The following is a 21,970-nucleotide window of genomic DNA, read 5'->3' on the forward strand; positions in this document are numbered from 1 at the left end:
CTAATTTTTGTAAATATAATTATCAAGTTAAAAAGCTATTAATGTTTAACCATAACCCCATGATAAATTAATGAACTCTGTTGTGGTCATATTTGGTTTAATATAATTATTTATTCATTAAAGACTTTTTTTAATTATCTGACATTTATATATAGTATTTAAAATATATGAGATTTTGTATCTAAAATAAACGTAATGAAGTTAATTGAAAAAGTTTCCAAATATACATTTGAGAATTTCCTGAAAAAATAATCAGGACTTTTAAAATCAGTTTAAAATCTATTTCAAGCTAAAATACACTTTAACAGTGAAATCATTTTTATTTTTTAATGTCGTTCTTTTAAAGCAGGAAGGCTTGTTAGCGATTGGCGGCAATGAACAGTAATTATGTTCACCACGCTATCTGTGTGAGCGGGAAATTGTTGTCGAAAGCTGATGCGCGCAGGCGCATGTATGTTGCCTAGACCACTGCCATTTTCTCTTTTGCTTTCAGAGTGTGCATTGTGCGGTTGTCAGTCGCATTCTAGCATTTGTTTGAGACTAATTTGCTGTTTATTTAGTGACTTTCGTACAAATTATTACCTTAAGCAATGGCAGATGTTGCAGCTGAAGTAAAGTAAGTGTTAATTTTTGTTAAAATGTTGTAGATTTCATTTTATGTTAAAATATTGATTGGTGTCTTTTGGCGGCTGGTAAGTGGCGTGTGGCAATGCAAGATGGCCGGCCGGCGATTTTCGTGTTCCAATTTCCTTTGTGTGAAATTCATTAACTGTATGCATATTCATATCATAATAATTATGAATTCGTTTCTTTTGTTATAACTCAGGAAATTTGAACCTTTGTAATAGAGTGTATTCCTACAGCTTTTCAATTGTGCTCTTTTGTGATATTACTTTTATTGCCTCGTGGCTGCTACATTCCCGTACTAATTATTTTCGATATAAACTTATATTTCTCAATTGTTCTTAAAATGCATTGCAAATGTAGTGAATAAATCCTACCTATTGTATTTCTGTTGAACTTCCTGATTATTATTCACTTAACTTTGTTCTGAGTGTAGGCCCTTTGTTTCGGCGGGGTTTTCCCTGGCCGTAATATTTCAGATTTTTTTTTCTAATGAACTTTTCTCAAGTCAAGAAATTGTTTCGATTGACTGATAACTAAACCTGCGTTAAGTTAGGTAAATGATATAAAAAGGTTTTTCTGCTGGGGTAATTAATTAGGCCTGTTACGTTATTTTTTTTATCAAAATGTAGTTTTATTTTAGTTTGAAACACTTTAATCACGTTATTCAATGTAATAGTTTTTTTAAATTTATTCAAATGTAGTTTTGGGTTTGTGTATTTTCCTTTCAGTTTCTATTTATTTGAATCTGAGTTACTAATGGTATCGTTAGTTTATTATTATTCTTGAATTTTGTGTAATTCTGTGCATATCCATCTCTTATACAGATGTCGTAACTGATTATTTTGATATCAGTATTTCCTTTTTAATTCATTTGACAATTGGGGGAAAGTTTAAACTAAATTTTTTTTTTTAGAAATATGTTCAGTTAAATTTAGAATCCTAAACAGCCAAAATTTTAATGCAAGTTATATAAGCAAGTAAACATTAGTTAATGGTAGGATTGTGGAGTATTCCAAAATTTCAAGCCAATTAATAGAGAATAATTTTTGTTATGACAAAAACTATACTTTTTTTATAATAAATTATAGTTGATTGATTTTACTGAACAATGTTCATCATATGTTATATGTTAAAAAATGGTTTTTTATTTTGTATTGAAGTTTTTCTCATAATTTCTTATTAGTATTTAAACATTTTTAAAAGTGGCAAAAAGATATTGCATGATATTTTGGGAAGCTGGTGGGAGTGGTTTATGATTATATTTTCTAATTATTTACCCACACATCAGTAGCTTTGTTATGTTATTGGAATTAATTTTTGGGACCTATCCAGAAATGGTTATCTTATTGAGAAATAATGTTTTGCTATGATTCTCATAATGTTGCAGTATTACATTAAAAATTAATATAATAGATTGTTAATTTTAAATTCATATTAGCTTTCATTCTGATTAAATTTGGTATTGTAAGTAATTATATTAAGGTATTTAAATATATATATAAAACTTAAATATTCAGTAATTTAAAGTGACTTATTTCATCTTAGTCGGGGAGTACAATTTAAAATTATATGTAAAATTACTGTTGAGCTTGATAATTCACTTAAAAAAGTGTGATTCTTTTAATAGAATAATAAAGGAAGGTCTGCGAGTTAGTGCTCTTTTTTTAATACTTTGCAAAAGATTAAACTTGCCAGTGTGATCTGTTCCATTTAATGGGGACAGAATTCAATTTTATATCATAAACCTTTATTCTTGTGAGTTTGAACTTAAAGAAAAGCTGTTGGAATTGAGAAAATAACATTTTTTCTTCCAGAAGTGAAAATGTATTTTAATCCCACAGTATGGATTCATAGTTCACCTATGAAAAAAGTGGTTTGAAAGAAAGAATTTTATTAAAACTGCCAAATTGCTTGGCCTCCAGTTGGTAAATAGTTCAGTGTAAACGGCTGTAGGTACTTTTGAGAGAGGTATATGCTACATTTAGTGAATTGATTCAAACATAACCCCAGACTATTGAAATTCCCGTTAATTAAAATTCTTTCTCACTTGCTCTTTTTTCTCTCTGTTAGTTTTAGTTATGAAACTACATATTGAACTACCATGTGACTGAAAAGGCAACATTATGTCTTCATTGAGAGCCATATTTTTTATTAAGTGGCATCACATTGAAAGGCAATCTGGAAAAAACTAAAATTACAAATTAAAATACTAAAGTACAAATAAAAAACTACTAGTGGCCTCCTTACTGCTCTGCAGTGTTATTACAAAGTAGTTAATATATATTTTTTTAAATTTCTAAAACCCTGTTCTATATGCATATCTCACTCTCAATCCCCTGTCTCTTTTCTATCATATGTATATGCTTGCTCAAACCTATTTCCAGTCAGTCCAGACGTTCTGAACTGACTGTACATTCTGTTCAGATTGGTCTGTTGGTATGTCATCAAGCATCAGTGGACATTCAAAGTGATCCTGTGAGTAACAATTTTGGCCAATGCCCCAGTTGAGAAGTAAACGGGGGTTTAAGAGGAGACTCAAGTTTAGAGTCCAGTGGCGCTTATGACATATCTGGATCATTCAGAGCAAAGTAAAAAAAAATTCAGACTCGCTATATTTGGAAATAGGTTTCCTGACCAATTTTTCTAAGTATAAGAAAATTTCTTATTATACATTAATACTATTTTACTTATATTAATGAACACTGCTTCTGTACACAACGCTGTGTTAGTCAGATTTCTTCCAAGTTTTGCAGAAAAATAATAAGTTTCTTAGAAGTGCAGTTTTTGTAATTTTTTTCACTGTTGATATTAAAATTTAATAATTTTTTGTGTCCAGAAACAGGCTAAACCCTTAAAAAAAAATTATATATTTTTTAAAGTAAACATAAAATTTCATACAAGTCTGGGCTTTTAGTTTTTATTTTGGTCATAATTCATTACTTAAGAATACTGAATACATAGCCGAAAATGCTAAAAATAGAATATGAAGAATACATAAACTTGATAACTTCTCTGAAATAAACTCCTAAAAAATTTAACTCCCCCTGTTAATATCATTAACAATGATAACAGTTTTGTTATTTGTACTATTTTTTATTTTATTAAACCTTTCTATAACTGATTAAATACCCTACAGACATCACTGATGTTTCTACTCATCTTCACAATTCATTTGAAATTTTTTGTATGAAACTTCATATTTCTTTATCAAATAAAAACTAAATGTATTGTACGCACAACATACTAACCGTTTTGATTACAGATTGATCATTCAAATGTCATTTTTATTCTAAGAAGAACAAATTTGTGATTGTGTAAATACTTCACGCAGTTATTACAGTCAGGAATTATTTTTTAGCTCAACTTGTTTGTCAATAAACAATTGGCTAAACAAAAAATTTAGTGTATAATTTATAAAAATTTGTTCATCTATGATCAGATGTTTCATGTTCCCAAAATATATTACATAATATAAACCGTTAAGTAATTTTACATTGAAACATATAGTTTAACAATAAAAAACAAATAGTATGGTCCTGCTTTTGATATGGAATTCATAAAGTATGTCGTGATAGCAAATCTGCTACTTTTTTCAATCATAAATCACACTCTTAAAAGGAGTTTGTTTTGAATTCAAGATTATAGAAAAGGATAAATATCTTAATGAAACTAGGCTGCATTTTTTGTTGTATTTAATGTAGTTAAAGGATTTATTTTTTAGTTAATACTGAAAGTTTCTGTAAGTGTTTGAATCGTTCACATGTTTTGAAAGAAATAAGCTTGCTTTGTACTTTTATAGTACTTAAGTAAACACTAGGCTGTTTATTAACTTGTTTATTTTATATAATTATGGTATACATAAGTATCTGATCTCTGTAGTTAATTACTGTTATTTATACTTGTACTTGTCAGAGAAAATGCTGATGGTAGAATGATTATTTAAAATATAATTATGGAAAGTTTTGTTGCATTAATTTAGATTATGTTTTTGTAATTCTATCTATATATGTGTATGTTGCACAATTAAATAAATGCAATTGATAATAATATGATTGTGGTAATAATATGGTTGTTAGTGTAAACAATATAAATTATTTGAATGGTCTTAATATTTTTTTAAACACCCTGCTTATAAATTAAATTTCTCAATGTCTTTTTCCAGAGAATCGACAAAAGTAGCCACCCCTGAAAAGGATGTAGAAAAAAAATCTGTGGAGGAATCTCCAGTAAAAGAAAAAGTAGCCGAAAACGGTAAACAGGAGGATAAACCAAAAGAAAATGGTGCTACTGAAGAAAGTGGAGCTGATGGTGATAAAGAAAAAGAAGAAAAAAGTGAAAAAGAAAATGGTGCTACAGGTATTATTTTAATGGTCATTTATTATTAACCAAATTTGTTAAGACAAAAATGTCCAAGAAATAAAAAAAAATAAATTTTTAATTGCTTATATTTTTTTTATTTCAATTAAATTTTTTACAAGTTTTGAATAAAGAGGTTAAATTTTGTAAATATATATTTATATATATGGCTTAAATTTCAGCTATTGTATGAGCTGTTGTGATTTTTTTTTTAATTAACGAATAACAATTTATGATGTTTACAGTTTTGTTTCTTTTTTATTTCAAAACTTAGTATTTATAAATGGTTTTATAAGACCTTTTTTACTTTGTTTTTAATGCTGTTGAGTGGTTTTGATGAACTTTTTAAATTAGGTTTGCTGGTTTACGCAGTTGTACCATTTATTAAAGTCTGTGGCAAGATGTTTCTTGTTTTGGGACAAAAAAAATCCGTTTGTTTAGCTGTATCCTGTTACAGTTAGCAATTAAGAAAACACAAATTTTATTAATTTCCTGATGACTTATTTGACCAGTAACGTAAATGTTTTTGCCGAATTTAAGTACTATGCCTGGAATTATTAAAAGATTGGTTTCCTGGCTTTGTCATTCCGCAGAAGAGGTATTGTAACTTGATTACCAGCAACTTAAATCAGTTGTACGTTATTCTAAATTGTTGTCTGCTCTTCATTTATGTTTTCTATTTAATTATTCTTGTATGTTTATAGTTGATTTCTGTTGCTGCCATTTTTCCCCTTTTGGTTATTTGTGCTCTTTTTCTTGTGTTCCACCCATTCCTTGTTTCTAATATGTATAACTTTGTCTTTCACTGCCATTTATATCACACAGTTTTTTATTTTTCATTTCTTTTTATGCTCCACTCTTCAATCTCCATTGGCTTATGGTATCTGGTTCATGCTTTCAGGTAAAGTCCTTGGCTGCAATATTTTCTTAATGTGATTGTCACATAACGCTGTTTTATTAGAGTTTATGTGATGTTATTATGATTGTTCATGTAATTTTACTTGCCTTTTCTTTTAATTCTTTTCTTCCTCTACACTGCTCCTAATTCTGTTTTCATTAGTTTTTCAATTTTCTTAGAAGAGGTTTAGCTCTATAAATTTTACTACCTGTTAAATATGAACTCTGTAGACAGTAATTTTTACAAGTTATTGAACCTAAGGAAGCCCCTTATTTTTCAAACTGTTTTTATTTTTCATTAGTGTATGTGTTTACAAGACACAAGCATATGTTACAACAAAACACATACTAGAAATGTATTAAAATTCTATGAGACCATGACTTAATTGAATTAGAATTTCCTTCTTTCTTTTCTGAATTAGAATTTTTTTTTAATTTATCCATTTTGAAACTTTTTAAGAAAATAGAGTTTTTAAATTACTCTGAAAATTTACAGGCCTGAAGTTAAGTAAAAAAACAATGCTGTTGCGATCTCCATAATTGATTTCTTCACCAATCACCGTTACTAAAGAGTAAGATCAATAGTTCAATAAATTGTATCTTGAAGTTGGGTATTTTTCCCTTCATGAAACAAAAGGTATTCAATGAAAATTCATAGAAATTGCTAAGCATTCCTCCTAATAGTGTTGAAACTGATGCCTTACTAAAGTCCACATGAAAGGATATCTTTTTTTACAATTTGCTACTCCTAAGGTAGTGAATCACTGGTTTTCTGAACCTACACATGCTTTCCTTGCATTGTTCATTTAGTGTAATATTTTTAGCTTTTGTCACTGAATTCATGGTTAATAACTTCTATTTTGTCACCCTTGTCTTTATCATTTTCAGCCACTAACCATATTCTTTCTTCTGGTTAGATGATTGTTATCGCCTTGCTGGATGTCTGAATTTTGTCTAGTATTCAGACCTTGCTATAGAGCTCTATTGTCTGTTGGTGGCGGGAGCTTGATGGGTCTCCAGTTTCTGCCTGAATATTCAGTAAACCTTTTTTCTTTTTGTGAAATGATATAAGTAACCAATAATATTTGATTAAATTCTCAGTATTTGTTCCAAGACTTACCTTAAAATATGTATTTGGTGTTTAGACCTATTCTGAATTAAGATAGTAAGGTACCCACAATTTCTCCCATCTGTTATGACAATATAAAATATACTTAAATTTACTGAAGATTGATATAGCTTCTCTCAATTTTAATAAAAAAAACCATCATTTTACATCTTTTGCAAAAAAAGTTGATCAATAGAATAATCTGTTTTTTTTTTTAACAGGCTAGTCTGTTATGTTTATTTGAACATGTTAATAAAACTAGATTGATCAATATGTTATGTAGCTAGCTAAATTTCCAGTGAGTAAATGTTTTATTACTAATTATAGCAATTATCAGTATTTTGATGATTGGTGAAGACTATCACAGTGAAAAAAATGTATGTTATCACCTAACATTTTTTATTTTCATATTGATGTAACAGTAATTGTATTATTTTTTAACAGTATTTTTTTTTATTCGTAAAATTACCTGTTTCTTGGGTTGTTTGTAAAGTTCAATTTCAGTTAACGATTTCATATTTTAGATTATTCTGTAGTGTTTGTAAATAAATAAAAATTTATTAATGAATTTATTTATTTGCCGATAAATTAATACATGTATGTACCTTATTTTAATAATACTTTCTTTTTTCTTTAAAAAAAAAGCACATGCATATATGCTGATTATATGACATTAGTATCTTTGTCTTTCAACCAGCTTTCCAGATTTCACATACTAGTCAGGCATAGGATACTGATTTAATACAATACTGTATTCCTTGTCACTATTGGATTAAGGATATGAATAAAATTTTCTGAAAAATTGCTCGTCTAACCCTAGAAAAATGAGAAAAACTAGTATTAAAAAATATGCGCCCTTGTGAACATATTTAGGTTGAATATGTGTACGTTGTTAAATCTCTTGATACTTTTTTCCATTGATTTTACATCAAAACCATTCAACAGTGTTAAAAAAATGAATAAAGCCATACAGTTTTCATACTTAAATGAGGTGGTTAAGTCAGAAAAAATTTATTTTAATATGTATTTTTTGTAGTTATTTTTAATAATTACAGTTTAATGGCAGTGTTAGATATTCTATTGATAATTATTATTTTATAGTTATTCTCTTCTGCATTTTGAGTTTTGTCTGATTTGTGCATACTAATTGATCTTTTATTTGTATTTCTTATTCGTTTGTATTGTATTAATGTAATTTTTGTGCCAGTTTGCTGAGTAACAAAAAATCCATTGCACCTATAATTCAAGTCTTAGTGTTGTTATCAATGCATAAGATATAAAATATCTGAGAAATTCTGCATAATGAGAATGAGATTGTTGTTAAAACATGACTTCCAAGATCAAAATATTTGACTACTACTTGAATTACAAAGAGGGAAAAGTGCAGTAATATATATAACCTAAATTTTGTTTCTTTGTTTTTTTCTAAAATGTTCTTTCAGGGCAGGTTATCAAACTACATATACCTGTCAAAAGGAGGTAGGTAGGATCCATTTAAAAAAAAATAAAAAACTTAAAATTTATTAATATTAGTCAAGTTTTATAAAAAAAAGTTTGGTGAAAAGTGTTAGCACATTTTTAAAACTTTTCCTGTTAATTTTAAATTTAAATATTCATTGAAAGGTTTTGATGAGAGTTTATCTTTTGTAATATCGCAAAGAAAAATCTTTTGATAAGAAGGTTCAGATCCCATGTTCAAAATAACAATTACAGTTATTTGAAAATTTTTATTAAAAGTGAGTAAATTTCTATCATGTAACTGCAAAAATGTTCACCCAGAGAAGAAAAGTTCTTGTAAAGTTTTCGCAACTGCAGCATCTTTGTCAATAAATGCACTGCAAAGAATTTACCCCCTCCCTCCAACTTTGTTTATATTTTTCATTATTGCATGAACTGTGTCACAAATCAAGATAACTGAGTAATTTACTTGTGTTTTTGTTATTAATTATATAAAAGGTATGTTATGAGCAATTTATGTAGAAACACAACATGTCGTGTATTAATAAATGTTTTCATTTTATGGTTGCATTAAAACTCCAACATCATTATAAAAATATGCCATTAAAAGGAATAATTTTTTAATGATCAACTTCTTTATATTTCTACCTTTAACACCTATAACTTGTATTTGTTTGAGAACACAATTATTTTTCTTTTTTCAAGAAAAATATTAACTGCCTCTAGAAACTATGTAGTGTAATTTTAAAATTAAATTTTTTTCTTCACTTAGAGAAGTATATGCAATGAACTCCTGAACTACACTCCATTAAAAAAAATTTATCAGATTACAAAATTGTAGAATAATAAACATTCGTTTTCTGTACTGCTGGTGGTTGTTTTAGTTGAATTCACCAGATGAGATCTTAACCTGCATCATATTAGGTAAAACAAGACTGTGTCATGCACATGCATGTTGGGCCCAGAATTTCTGTTTTCTGAATATTGCTAAAACCTTGAATCTTGCATCAGGCTTAAACTAAAACTTCAATTAATGTTAAACAATATTTTAAAGGGCCTTTTGAATCTCTACCTTTATTGGGGATTTTTTTATCATTAGCAAAATCAGTAATATATAGCCCTCAACTGAGTTAAACAAATTGTATAACTCATTTTATAAATTATAAAACCCCTTTTTTTTTTTATAAATTTAAAAATAAAGGTAGTTCTAAGGTTCTTAGTTGTGACAGGAATTATTTTGTATACTGTTAAAGGTTGATCTGACCAAAATCATTCTATTTATTCTCTTCTTATAAGTTAAAAATAAATAATTTTTTCAAAGTAATCCCATTTTTATACTATATTCATGAAATTGATGTGCTACTACGAAAGGTAAATTTTTGTAGGATCAGCCATTTAATCTGGTATTTCTGAAGAAATGTTTGATTAGTATTCTGTTGTCTTTTTTTTTGTGATAACATAAAAAGCTGTACAGTTGATTCTTATTGCTTTGTGTAATTTAACAAAAAAAAATCTTATATAATTTTTAACTGCAACTGCTTATAAAATTATTTATTTAACACTGCCATTAAAATTTTGAAATTAATAATTAGTAAAATCATTTTTCTTTTTCTTTTTTGTTTTGATTTATTTTTAAATGTATAGATAATTACATCATACAGCTACTATTGTGGTCTTATTCTGATACATAATTAGAGTAAACAGTGTTTTTAATTTTTATGTGTTAAATCTTTTATCGAAAAAAAAATTATTGGAGATAAATTTGCGATGAAGCACATTATGTTGTGAAACAAAAGAAATTATCCATTTCTACTACAGAGGTAAACATGTTTAATAAAAAAAAGTTAACATAAGCCTTTATTTATTGTATGCGCATATTGATACATCTACTTATAATTTAATGTGCTTCATACCTTATATTACTATGTATATATGTATGCTTGTTTAATTTTTTTTTCTCATACATGTAATGTGTTCCTTTTTTTAACATTAACATGTTATTTTTTAATTTAGATAATTAGGTTTTTTTATTTTAGAAATTGTTGTATGCGAGTATTTATTTTTCCTAATTAGTTACATTAGAAACCCAGAATCTTTCTTTCTGTTGATACCTAAATTATTTAATGGATTCAAATAGTTACAATTAAAAAAAAAGAAAATTGTTATCTGTCTTTGAATTCTTACCTCAGAAACTAAAGTAGTTGAATAATAATAATTATTTGAACAAAGTTATTTATTTATTATGATAAACAATTTCTTAATCATAAATGATTTTATCATAAAAAGAATTCCTGTATTTTGCATAATTGTCAGAAGAATAATGAGAACATATATTTTCCTTTGAATATTTCTTCTCTTGGAACAATAGAAGTTTAATTGGCTTTTGTCATATGTACTTCAGTAACAATGATTTGTGTGGTGCCCTTTTTATAGTGTGTTGGGAGTAGAGAACAGTCTTGGAGAACGTGTTGCAGATTTAATGATTCATTTAACAGTTTTAAAAATGTTTATTATGAACATGACGTAAACTTCATTAAAGTATATTCAATGTAATTTGATTAACAGAATTATAACTAAGATTCTATTCCAGTTAAATAATAGTGAATTTATTTTTATTCAATATAATTTAACATTTTCATATGACAAAGGCTTGAGTGCCTGTTAAAATTGCTGCTCCTGTGGAGATTTAGTTGTTGCAAGTAGCCTGGTACAACAAACCCCAAGTATATAACTCTTGATTATATGGAGTTCAAATATTATTACAATGGGGAAAGTAAACGAAATGCTTGTTTTTTTACCACCTTTTCATATTGTAACTTATTTCACTTAAATTTTTGTCTTTAATTTTTATTTTAAATTAAACTTTTCTCTAATTTAAGAAGTACTCAACAGCACTGCCCAAAACATTGATTTAGGCACAGAAAAAATGAGTGATGATTAATATTGCCCACTTTAGATGAATACTAGTTCTGATCTCCTAAGGGGAAAACACCCAACGCCCACCTTGTGACGATTCCAGTCGCTACACCACTCCTCCATTCCTAGCCCTAATGGGATTTAGCACAGGTATCATTATTGGCCCTGTTAAAAATATTGGGGTTGCAAATAAATCTAAAAATAAAAGTGGCTTAATCATGTATAGGCTAGCTTATATATGTATCATTGCCAGTTCACTATGTAAGAGTAGAGTGAAATGATTATAATCATTCTTCCTGTAGCATGTTTATTGCTGTGTAGCTTTTAGTGCTAAAGTTTTTTCACATTTTCTAGTTCAGGTAAACCTATAATACATACATATACTTGTTTAAAATGCATATACATGTTTTTGACATGAAATTATTTCTATTTATAATATAAATAGCTGCAGAGGCGTGTGCCGTAGGCATGCCCTTCGGGCGGGTTGACCTGGCAGGCAGCATCTTAGAATGGGATTAATTGGGTGTCCAAAATTGACCATTTGTGTAAAAAACATTTTGGATGATGAAAATTGATTAATGGAAATTAAATTAGAAATTTAACTTTAGAGATACTCTAGCGAATTAGGATTTTCCACTAGTGATTGGTACATTCCAGTGCCTACTTTTTGGTTATAGTCAATCAATATATAACAAGTATACATCTGACCACCACGAGACACGTACTAATGAATCGGGATTTTCCTCTAGTGATTGGTACATTCTGGTGCTGAGCTAAGGGAGACACATACATATACACAGACCCACATACAAATTCCCTTCAGTAGGGTAGGATTTAATAGACCAGAAAGATCGTCATCTTAAATGATGCAAAAGCAAGATGTAATACTAACCTAGCAAACATTGTCTAAAAAGTGCATAGCCTCAGAAATGATTAATATTTATTGTATATTTTTTTCCTTGTCAAAAATCAAAAAAGATTCTTTGGAAAACATCGCAATTCTAATTAAACTATTATTTATAATCAGGGATGTTATTTACATCACAACTCAAATTAAACTCTACAACTCCCACCCTAATTAAACTTAAGTTAATGTTGAAGATAAGAATGACCTTGCTTTTCAAAATAAACAGTGGTAATAACTAGTTATGAATTCAGTTGTTCTGTACTTTTGTTTTCTCTTTATCCTTTTTTTAATCTAGCATATCAAGTGGTTATAACAGGCATGCAACAGGAGATGTGAGTTGTAACTGTTGCTGTGGTATGGTATTCATTTCATTATGAGGTTTTTACAGTGTAAAGAAGGGGAAAATGTCCATACTGCTGTAATATATGAATAGATTTACAAAATAAAAAAAAGAAAAGCCATAAATAATTTTAAAATAATGCAGAAAAACCACAAGGTTGTAATAATAGCTTCCTTCGCAAAAAAATTCTACATAAGAACCACAAATTAAGTGCATGTTAATAAATATTAACCTATCTGGTCATAACTAAAAAATCCAAAAAATTTGTTAACTTCTTCAATTGAAGGAGTTTGAGATACTACAGATTTCAGAATTGTAGCATAGTAGTAAACAGCTATATATGCTGTACGAATTCAGTTGATCAAAGGGCATAATGACTTAGAGAAAGCAATTCTGATTAGCATTGGTTATCCATCAGGTGGTTAAAATACATAATGAAATGTGAATTCATAAAACTAGATTTTTTATATGTAAAGTATCTACTGCAGTAAACTATGGTTTATAAATGTTAACCATTTATAGGAACATCTGCAAGCTAGTACAAAATTCTTTTCTTTTTAAACTTAAACCACTTTTACACACTTAAACTTAAAAACCATTTGATATTACACTTGCTTTTTAAAACTACCATAATCTGCACTGTTCCTTTTTCAACTTATCCTCTTTTTGAAAAAATACATTTGTTCAAAGTATCATGTTTCTTTTTCTAATTACAGTTAACATATTTTTATTAATCGTACTTCTGTACTAGTATTTAGTTTCTCAAGTATTTTTCACCAGGGAGATGTGTTATTTATGAATTTTTTTCTTCAGTGTTGAAACCCTCAATTTGCTGGGATTATAAATAGCAAACTGTTGAAGAATAAATTAATTATAGAACTATAAGCTGCATTCTGCTAATAGCACCATATCCTCAAAGTTAAAATTAGCTGCATATAATCATTCTTATGTACATTTTCAGCTAACATCAATTCTACTATAGTGAAAATTAAAAAATTTTGCGATTAGTTTTCTCTTTCTACAACCTGAAGCCTTCACTTTTTATTGTTAATTTGTGAAATTATTTAGCTTCACTCAAAAATATTGAGAGATGTTCTTGTGTTTAGACCTTCAGCATTATTTTGTTAATAAAGTTCATTAAAGGTTAAAATTTATGTTTTATTTTACTTTTAACTTCCTGAAAAACACTTTGGTGTTAATACATACAGGTGTACTATTATATATATATTTTTTTTACAATATACATTTCTATGTCATATATAAATGTTTTCTCATCTCAAAAATATTTAATTCTTTGAACAAATAATTTATTTCAATTATTCCCAATATATAATAGTTTTCTGTTCTGTACTTCTGCAATGTTATCAAGGGAATGTAATTGTTGAAGGATAATCATGTGTGTATAAGTATGTGCCTGAAGGCTAGTTGAAATTTTAAGTTGCCCCAACTGTTTTTAAGAGTAGCTGACTGTGGAGTGGTTTCTTGATCCAGAGTTTTTCAGCATTGATGAATCTAATGTAGAATAGTTAATATTTTCATCATTGAACTCTCATTATTCTTCTGACTGATGCCTTTAAAAAAATTTAATATTGTTAATTTTACTTTGGTAAAACTGGTAGAAAATCGTTTCTTAATTTTGATAAAATGATGAAACATTTTCTATTTTATGACTTATATGGCAGGAAATTAATGTGGTGCCATACTTTGGCTGATCTTATGTTCATAGAAAATTTCATCAGATTTAAATAATTTTTTTTTTGTTCTAATACTTGATGTTTATATCCTATAATTGTTAATTATTAACTTAACCAGTATGTACTCTACTGTCTTTAATCTTTATGTTATAAACAAAATGATATTATCCCTCATTATGTTAAAGATTGCATGTTAATTTAATTGTTACTTCTATTTTACTCTAGGCATACACATACCGATATATTAATAGATATTAGCAAGATTTATTACCTAACCTTCTTGTTCTGTTTCATTTTTATTTAGTTTTACCTTTAAACCAGAGTATGAAGAGAGTTTTGTTATTGTAAAATTTTGTAACTTATGAAAATTTTGTAAAAGATAATTTTCTTCCTCTTATAGAAAAAAAAATTATTTTGATAAGTTTTTATTTTGTAAATTAGTTTAAAATCATTATTTAATTATATGAGTATCACAGGAATACAGTAGAGAACATTGAAATTGTGCAAATTATAAATTGCTGGTTACATGTTAAAATATTCATAAATCTATAAGTAATTTTCATGATTCATATTTATCACCTTGTATATATAAATTGTTGCTCATTGAAGATGGCGGCTACATGTTGTCATTACATAAATATTTGATGAACTCTATCGATTGCAGTTATTCAGTTATAATGATGGTCCTTGTATAATACAAAAATTTTAACATTTTTCTATAAGTTACTAAGTTCTACAATATATTTTGCTTGTGCTAATTAAAATATTCAAAGCTAAAGTGAGAGCGTATTTGTTGTGTGTGTATACATGTTTATGGTAAATAAGGTGTTTTTTATGTTTTTTTAATTATATATTTTAATTTTAACATCCTTTGCCATTCCTAATTGTACTTCAAATTATAGTTGGATTTTTCTAGTGTATTATTCTTTTTTATATAAACTGGTTTTTTTAAAGATATTTTTTATGATATACATATGTTTATATTTAACTGGTTTTTTAAAATATGATTTTTATGGTTGTGTATAGTGATTAGAAAATGTATTTAGATAGCTTTATTTCTATTCTTAAATTTTTTATATTAATTGGATACGAATGATTTCATCTCTAGATAGTTATCTTATTTTGTTTGTGTTGCATACCAATACGTAAAAAAAAATGTGTTCAAATTTTGCATTTAATTTAGTTCATATTAATTTGAGGTTTTTGTCAGTTTTTTTTTTAATATTAAAATATTTATGTCCATAATTTTTGTTGTCCTGAACATATTAAAATGGTCAAAGGAAATCTTAAGGTTTCATCATTATTTTGCAATATTTTTTATAGAAAATAACACAAATTATATTGCTGTGGTGTTTAACCATAAGCTCATGTTGATTTGAGTCAGGCCTGTTTAAAATTTTTCTTTTAAAGTAGTGTAAAATTGCAATTACTTTAAGATTCATTTTCGGCTTTGTATTTTTTATATTCCAACAATGGTTTAACTTTGGTGCAGGATGCCTTTTCTGATAAAGTGTAGGAGCAAGGGATGAGGGAGTCTGGTTGAACATTTTTGTAAAAATTTTACAAGTGCATGGTTACATTTCATTATAATTCTAAATAGTATTGACAAATTAAAATCTGGTACCAAGGTCATAGTAAAGCCATACAACACCCATTCTCTAATTTATTAATATAGTACATTGCTATATTATATATATGTTGTTACCACTGAGAGCTCTTCACGTATTCAGTAAAAACAGTGCATGTAATGCATTGTTTCATGACAGAAGGAATAATGTACTTTTTTGTATATTAGGTATTAAGCCTTTCGGTTTCCTAGTGCATGCAATGCTTGTGAAGCATTCTGAGGTTCCTGTTTTTTTGTGTATTATGATCATTATACAGCTAATTCCTGTCGTGATCACTGAAGGTGTCATTTGTAAAGTTGAATGTTTCATTTCAGTGAACTAAGGTGTCAATTTATGTATCCGTCTTCCAACAAAGTCAATGGAAAACCATCTCACTTTTCAATGTACCTAGTAAGCGCTTTTTTATTCATTACAAGCTTGAAGCTTATGCTGGGAATATGGGATGGAAATAGTAGCATAAGAAGAATATCGTGCATTATTGAGATTGAACCCAGAACATCTAGATGAAAGGCTAAAATGTTGACATCTGTTACATTTAGATTTAGTTACCTTGCATACATACAGTGTCCAATAAAGGTTTAATAAAAAAAAAAAATCTTTGGATAGAATCGCAATCCCCTTTATTTCTGCCTCTGACACTAGCTGTTAAGTATGTATTTTACTTAGGACCATCGCACTATCTGTACGTTCTTGTAGACCTGGGAAATACGATTATACGATTCAAAATCAAGTTAGAAAAAATATATATTTTTTTGTTCACTATCTAATCAGTATTAAGAAATAAAAGCTAATTTCACTAAAATTCCTGCTTATATTTATTATGAGTAACATACATTATACTGTGAGACCTTTAGAAACGTTTTAATTAAGACTGAATCAACCAATCTCCAACTTTTTTTCAAACCAAAACTGACAAAAATTACTTGTAAAAAATAAGTTAGGATTATTAAGGCTTTGGTTAAGGTTATCCATTCAGAATTTTTTATTGTGTTTAATACCCATAAGCACATAATGTTAGTATAAACCTAGGTAGTATGCAGACAGGTATATTTATTCTAAAATATTTCTGCCTTTTTGTTAAAAAAAATTTTATGAAATTTTCTTTAACTTTGTATGAACTTTTTAGATGTGCCTAAAATGTTAAGTACATAATTTTATCCATTCATAAATGGCAGGCTTGTGTTGAAAACACTATTTGACACATTTGAGCAATTTCTTCATTCACTATACTATTATTGTAGCATTGCAAATTGTGTAGGTTATGTAATCTAATTTTGCCCTTTTTTCTTATACATTTCCCTGTACCAAATTAACCAGATACTTTTGAGTAGACTACTGGGCATTAATTTGATTAAAATTTTCTAAAAATTTTTGCTGGGACATTTGATAGCTATGAATTTTTAATTGAAACTGCATTTATTCTGTAAAATAAATTCAGATAGAGAAGTCTCATAATCTTTTCTAAATTTTCATTTTTTATTGTTCTTAATAGTCCATTTCATTTCTTATAATAATTGTTTAATTTACTGGTGTGGGTTCTAGGACTTGTGTTTCAGAATTTGGAACTAATTTTAAGACTAAAACATGTTTTTTATTTCATTATCAGCTGAAATTATTTTTACTCCAATAATCATAAATTTTTTCTTATTAATTGAAATTATATGCCAAGTTTCCAAAATGTCAGCTTTGTAATCAGAACAAGCTTTATGATTTTTCTGAAAATTAACTGCATTTTATTGAACATGCACAATCTTCAGAATTGTAATATAAAAATTTAAATTCTAGTATGTGATTCTAAGATTTCATCCACTTCTCTGTACCCAGGTACCAAATTGTTTTACTGAGATAAACCATCTTTGGGATTTCACCTACCTTAGGACACAACAAAGCAAGTCCTATCAGCAGACAAATACATTCCAAAATGTAGCTGGGCAGATAGCTTATCATTAACTCTTCTGGATTGCTCAGCCCTCATTGCTTTCATATTTAATTTCAGATATCCTTGCTCACTTGATTTCATACCCATTATCAAATTCAAAAGCCTATGCTTCCTTGAACATGTCTTAGACTGGCTTATTGAAATTAGGATAAATTTTTGCCACAAAACTTAAAAAAAAATCTTTGGTCACTTTAATCATCATGTCTGGGATTAAAGTTTTGCATCGCCCTTCCAGTTAATGACATCTGAAAACTTAGTGTGAAGCTAGAGTTTTTGACTTCTTTTTTTTAAATTCTATTACGTATATTTTTCTTGTGCTTTTTACCTTTCAGTTTATTATATTACTTCAAATTTGTCAAAAGTGAATGGTTCTTTTTTCTATATGCAGTATTATGAAATTAGAATGTGTGTATCATTTTGAAATTTTTATGATTTATTTTCTGGTTATGTGACATTTTATTCAAGAATCATACTTGTTAATTTAAATTTGGGATTGTATTTTTGAAACAAATGATTTCATATTTGTAGACTGGTGTATCATTCTTTATAAACATAACTTGCAGTTGTTTTGTAGAGTCCAATAGTACTTAATTTCCAGTATAATCTTTCCACTTAACAGGCTATTACCAATTCCTTTCATCTTCTTCCATAAGATATAGTAATGGTGGGAAAAAGTGACCAAAAAATTTATTTATAATTTTTTTCTCTATTTGGAAGTTTTGTAGAATTTATTAGCACAATTATGACAACAGTTCTTATTTTCTGTCATAAAAATTAATGAACAAATAACTAAAATATGGTAGCTACCGGCCTGGCCTGGTTTGATTGGAATCACTTTTTGTGTTTGATGGGTAAAGAAATAAATTAATTTTTGAATTGATAAATAATTTCACTATACACAAGTAATAAAAATCTTATTTTTTGTTAAAAGGTATGATTGAATTTTTGCAGCAATTTGTTTTCTTAATTAGATTGAATAAAAAACTATTCCAAGGTTAAAGTGAAGGATTTAGATTGATTTTATAACTATAAGTTGTAGTTCTGTGTGTTAAATATTTTTCAAACAAATTACTGCAAATTACAGAATTAAAAAATTATTTATTATTTTCTAAGTTATTCAGCAATTTCCATTGTAATTTTTTTTACTTTTTAAAAAGATTTTTTTTTGTTATATATCAATTTGACTAATGAATACAAAAATTGAAATAGGACTAATTGTATTATAGATTGTCGTTATTATTGATTGAACTTAAATTGCATTTGCTGTGTATTGTTTAGAGATACATGGTATTTAATGCATCCTCTTTTTATAAAAGAAAAGATTTTAATTAAGTCTAATTAAATGAGAGATGGGAACATTATTAATAACTTCTAGGCATAGTGATTCTTGTACATCGTATGCCTGTTGATTTTTTCTTTTTTCATAATTTCTTTTCATGTCTGAGTGTTATGAGCTGCGGCGTTAGAAATTTTTCTGTTTCTGTTGTCATATTTTTTCTTTTATTTTTGTCGTAGCTCTAAACACTCAGTTGTGTGTCTGCTTTATTAGGTCTTCATCTCAAAGTATGGCCTCCTACTCCTCCTCTACGTCATCTTTGTTGCTATCATCATCCTATCAGACTGACGGTGAATCTGACCGGCATAATCATTGTCATTTTATTTGATGGAGGATAAAACACTTTCTAGAGATGATGATGATGTTGATATACTTGAATGAACTAAACAACCGATTTGTGAGGCAACAAAATGCTTTTTTTATAAAAAAAAGATTGTTTTGAAAAATATAATAGAAATACTTTTAAAAAAAATACCTAAAATATATCATCACAGTCACTTTAAAAAGATGGTGGGTTAAAAAGGATGGTAAATAAGAATGCAATTTTGCAAACTTATTTGAAAAAAAATTGTTAATTTTTTTTCTTTAACTTATTTGCTTTTTGTTTTATTGCAAAAGTGTATGATAGTATTCAATATCATTTATAACATACTCTATTTGTATTTCATTAGATTTGAAATTAAAATGCATCTTGGACATGTAAAAATTATATTACTATTATCTCAACAAATTCTTTCAAAAGAAAAAAATACTTTTAAATATGTTCAAAATTGAAATTTTATTGCATTCATTGTGTCCCAAAAATGATCAGTTTTATTCTTTTACTATTTTCTCTCTATAGAATTTTACCTATTCATCCTGTTATTTACTTCACTGAGTTAGTTAAAAATAACTTGTTTACAATATACATATTCCTCATGCTAAAGAAATTTTTTATGTAAATAAACATCTCCTAAAATTCTGCAACTTTAATATCAATATTTACTCTGCTCATTCATTCCTGTAAGTTACGGTACTGTATTTTCTTCTGTCAAAAATGTTTCAGTCTTAGTTATACAATACTTTACCAGATTACTAGCAAATATTCTGCTGGATGCGCAAAAATCATATTTTAGTACATTTATTATCGATCCCCTTTGGAATTAATTTATAGGCGTGTTTGCCATCTGATTATGTTATCCCATTTTATTTAAATGGATTCATTCATTATTTTTTAAGCCCCTAATTTTTAATTGAATTTTAAGAATAAAATTAGTGATCTCTGGATTCTTTGTGTGTTGCTTCATTTTATATATTACAAGTTGCAGCCCTCATTATGTTTAATTAAATTTCTTATTAATTAATTATCAAAATTTAGATCTGAGGCTTGCTTGGCTACCTTTGTTGAAACCTTTGTTCTCTTTATTCTGTAACTAAAATACTCTTGTGTTGTATATTTCTTGTGAAGTTCTTAAATCAATGAATATCTTGCAACGAAGTAGTTGATCAGTTATTTGTGTTAATTTTATTTTAGTAAAAATTTAAAATATTTATCAATTCTTGCTTCCTTTTCGATGGTAATAAAGTAATTAGAAATTTATTGGTAAACAGGCTTGTGTAAGTAATACTATGTGATGTTCTATTTACTTATAAATCCTACCAATAATGTTAATTGTTCTAAAAAGTTTAGGCATGGCTAAAGTTGTTCAGTAGCCATCCAGTGTTCAGTTGTCCAGAGGGTTGATCCTAAAGTATTCTTGGTTTCACTTATTAATTTTTTACTTAAGAATTACTTATTTTGTTGGTGACTTTCACACATTTAAAAGCAAGCCCAGACTATGTTAATGTTAAAATATTGATTTAGATATGCTATCTATTAGATCATAGATTAAAGCGCATTATAAATAATGTTTTCTTGTAACCAACATAAAGTCCTAAAAACAATTTTATGAATCCAGTAAATTTTATATTTGTGACAATACTACAAAATAGATTTTTTTTGGGACACAATTTCTTTTTTTTGGCAGAAAATACACTCTGCTTTTAATTGTATTCAAAGAAGAAATGCTTCAATTGATTAAAATTTGTTGTGTTATAGTAATATCTGCTGAAAATGATGTTTGATTGCAAATAGAAATATAGAAGTATTGAAAAATTAAGATCAAATATATTGAAAGTTTGTGAACTTTTATAAATTAAGATTCTGTATTTAACAACTTGTAATGTTACACTTTTGTTTAACATTACAGGTGTGAAATTGTGTTTTTTTTTTTACATATTTAGTATTTACTTTCCACTCATTGGTGTTCTTGTAAAGTGATCAAACTTGAGCTATTTGCTGGATAGATTTCATATCCTTTGTTCAGATTTACTACTATCTACTTTTAAGTAATGATAAAATCAGTTTTACTTTACGTGATACTTAAGATGAAAAATTTTATGAGGACGTGTAACTTAGGTTTTGTGTTAACTGGTTACTTGCATGTATTTATACTATGTTATATTAACTTTTTTCTTGTACAATGTTGTTTTACATAGAGTTTCAAGTTTGTAATCAAGCAAATTTCATACTCTTTATCATATCACTGTTTTTAATTAAATCAGCACATGGCTATTATTTTAAATGCAAATAATTGTTTCACAGTTACGCTTTCTATCATTTAAAACTAGCATAATATTAGTTAAAACTTTTGATTTCAGTAAAACGAAGATTGTTTTTTTAAGATTATCACAACTTCAAGTTAAAGTTCTGTTTGCTTTTTATCAGACTAGAATTAAATGTTCA

General features: G+C 27.4%; 1 protein-coding gene across 3 annotated transcripts in view; it reads left to right on the forward strand.

Annotated features, from left to right (window-relative positions):
- Positions 1-455: 455 nt before the first annotated feature.
- The window catches only part of Df31 (Decondensation factor 31), a 36,502-nt gene continuing 14,987 nt past the window's right edge, over positions 456-21,970 (forward strand). For 2 of the 3 annotated variants that reach the window (XM_075370306.1, XM_075370307.1), the window contains exons 1-2: positions 456-616; positions 4,790-4,983. In XM_075370306.1, coding sequence (XP_075226421.1) covers positions 591-616; positions 4,790-4,983 — 220 coding nt within the window. In that variant the 5' untranslated portion in view covers positions 456-590. Of the gene's footprint in view, positions 617-4,789; positions 4,984-19,419; positions 19,717-21,970 lie in introns of all 3 variants that reach the window. The other variant, XR_012756961.1, reaches the window with a different exon arrangement.

Source organism: Lycorma delicatula, chromosome 7 (genome assembly GCF_047948215.1).
Source record: "Lycorma delicatula isolate Av1 chromosome 7, ASM4794821v1, whole genome shotgun sequence".
Taxonomy (NCBI): Eukaryota; Metazoa; Arthropoda; class Insecta; order Hemiptera; family Fulgoridae; genus Lycorma; species Lycorma delicatula.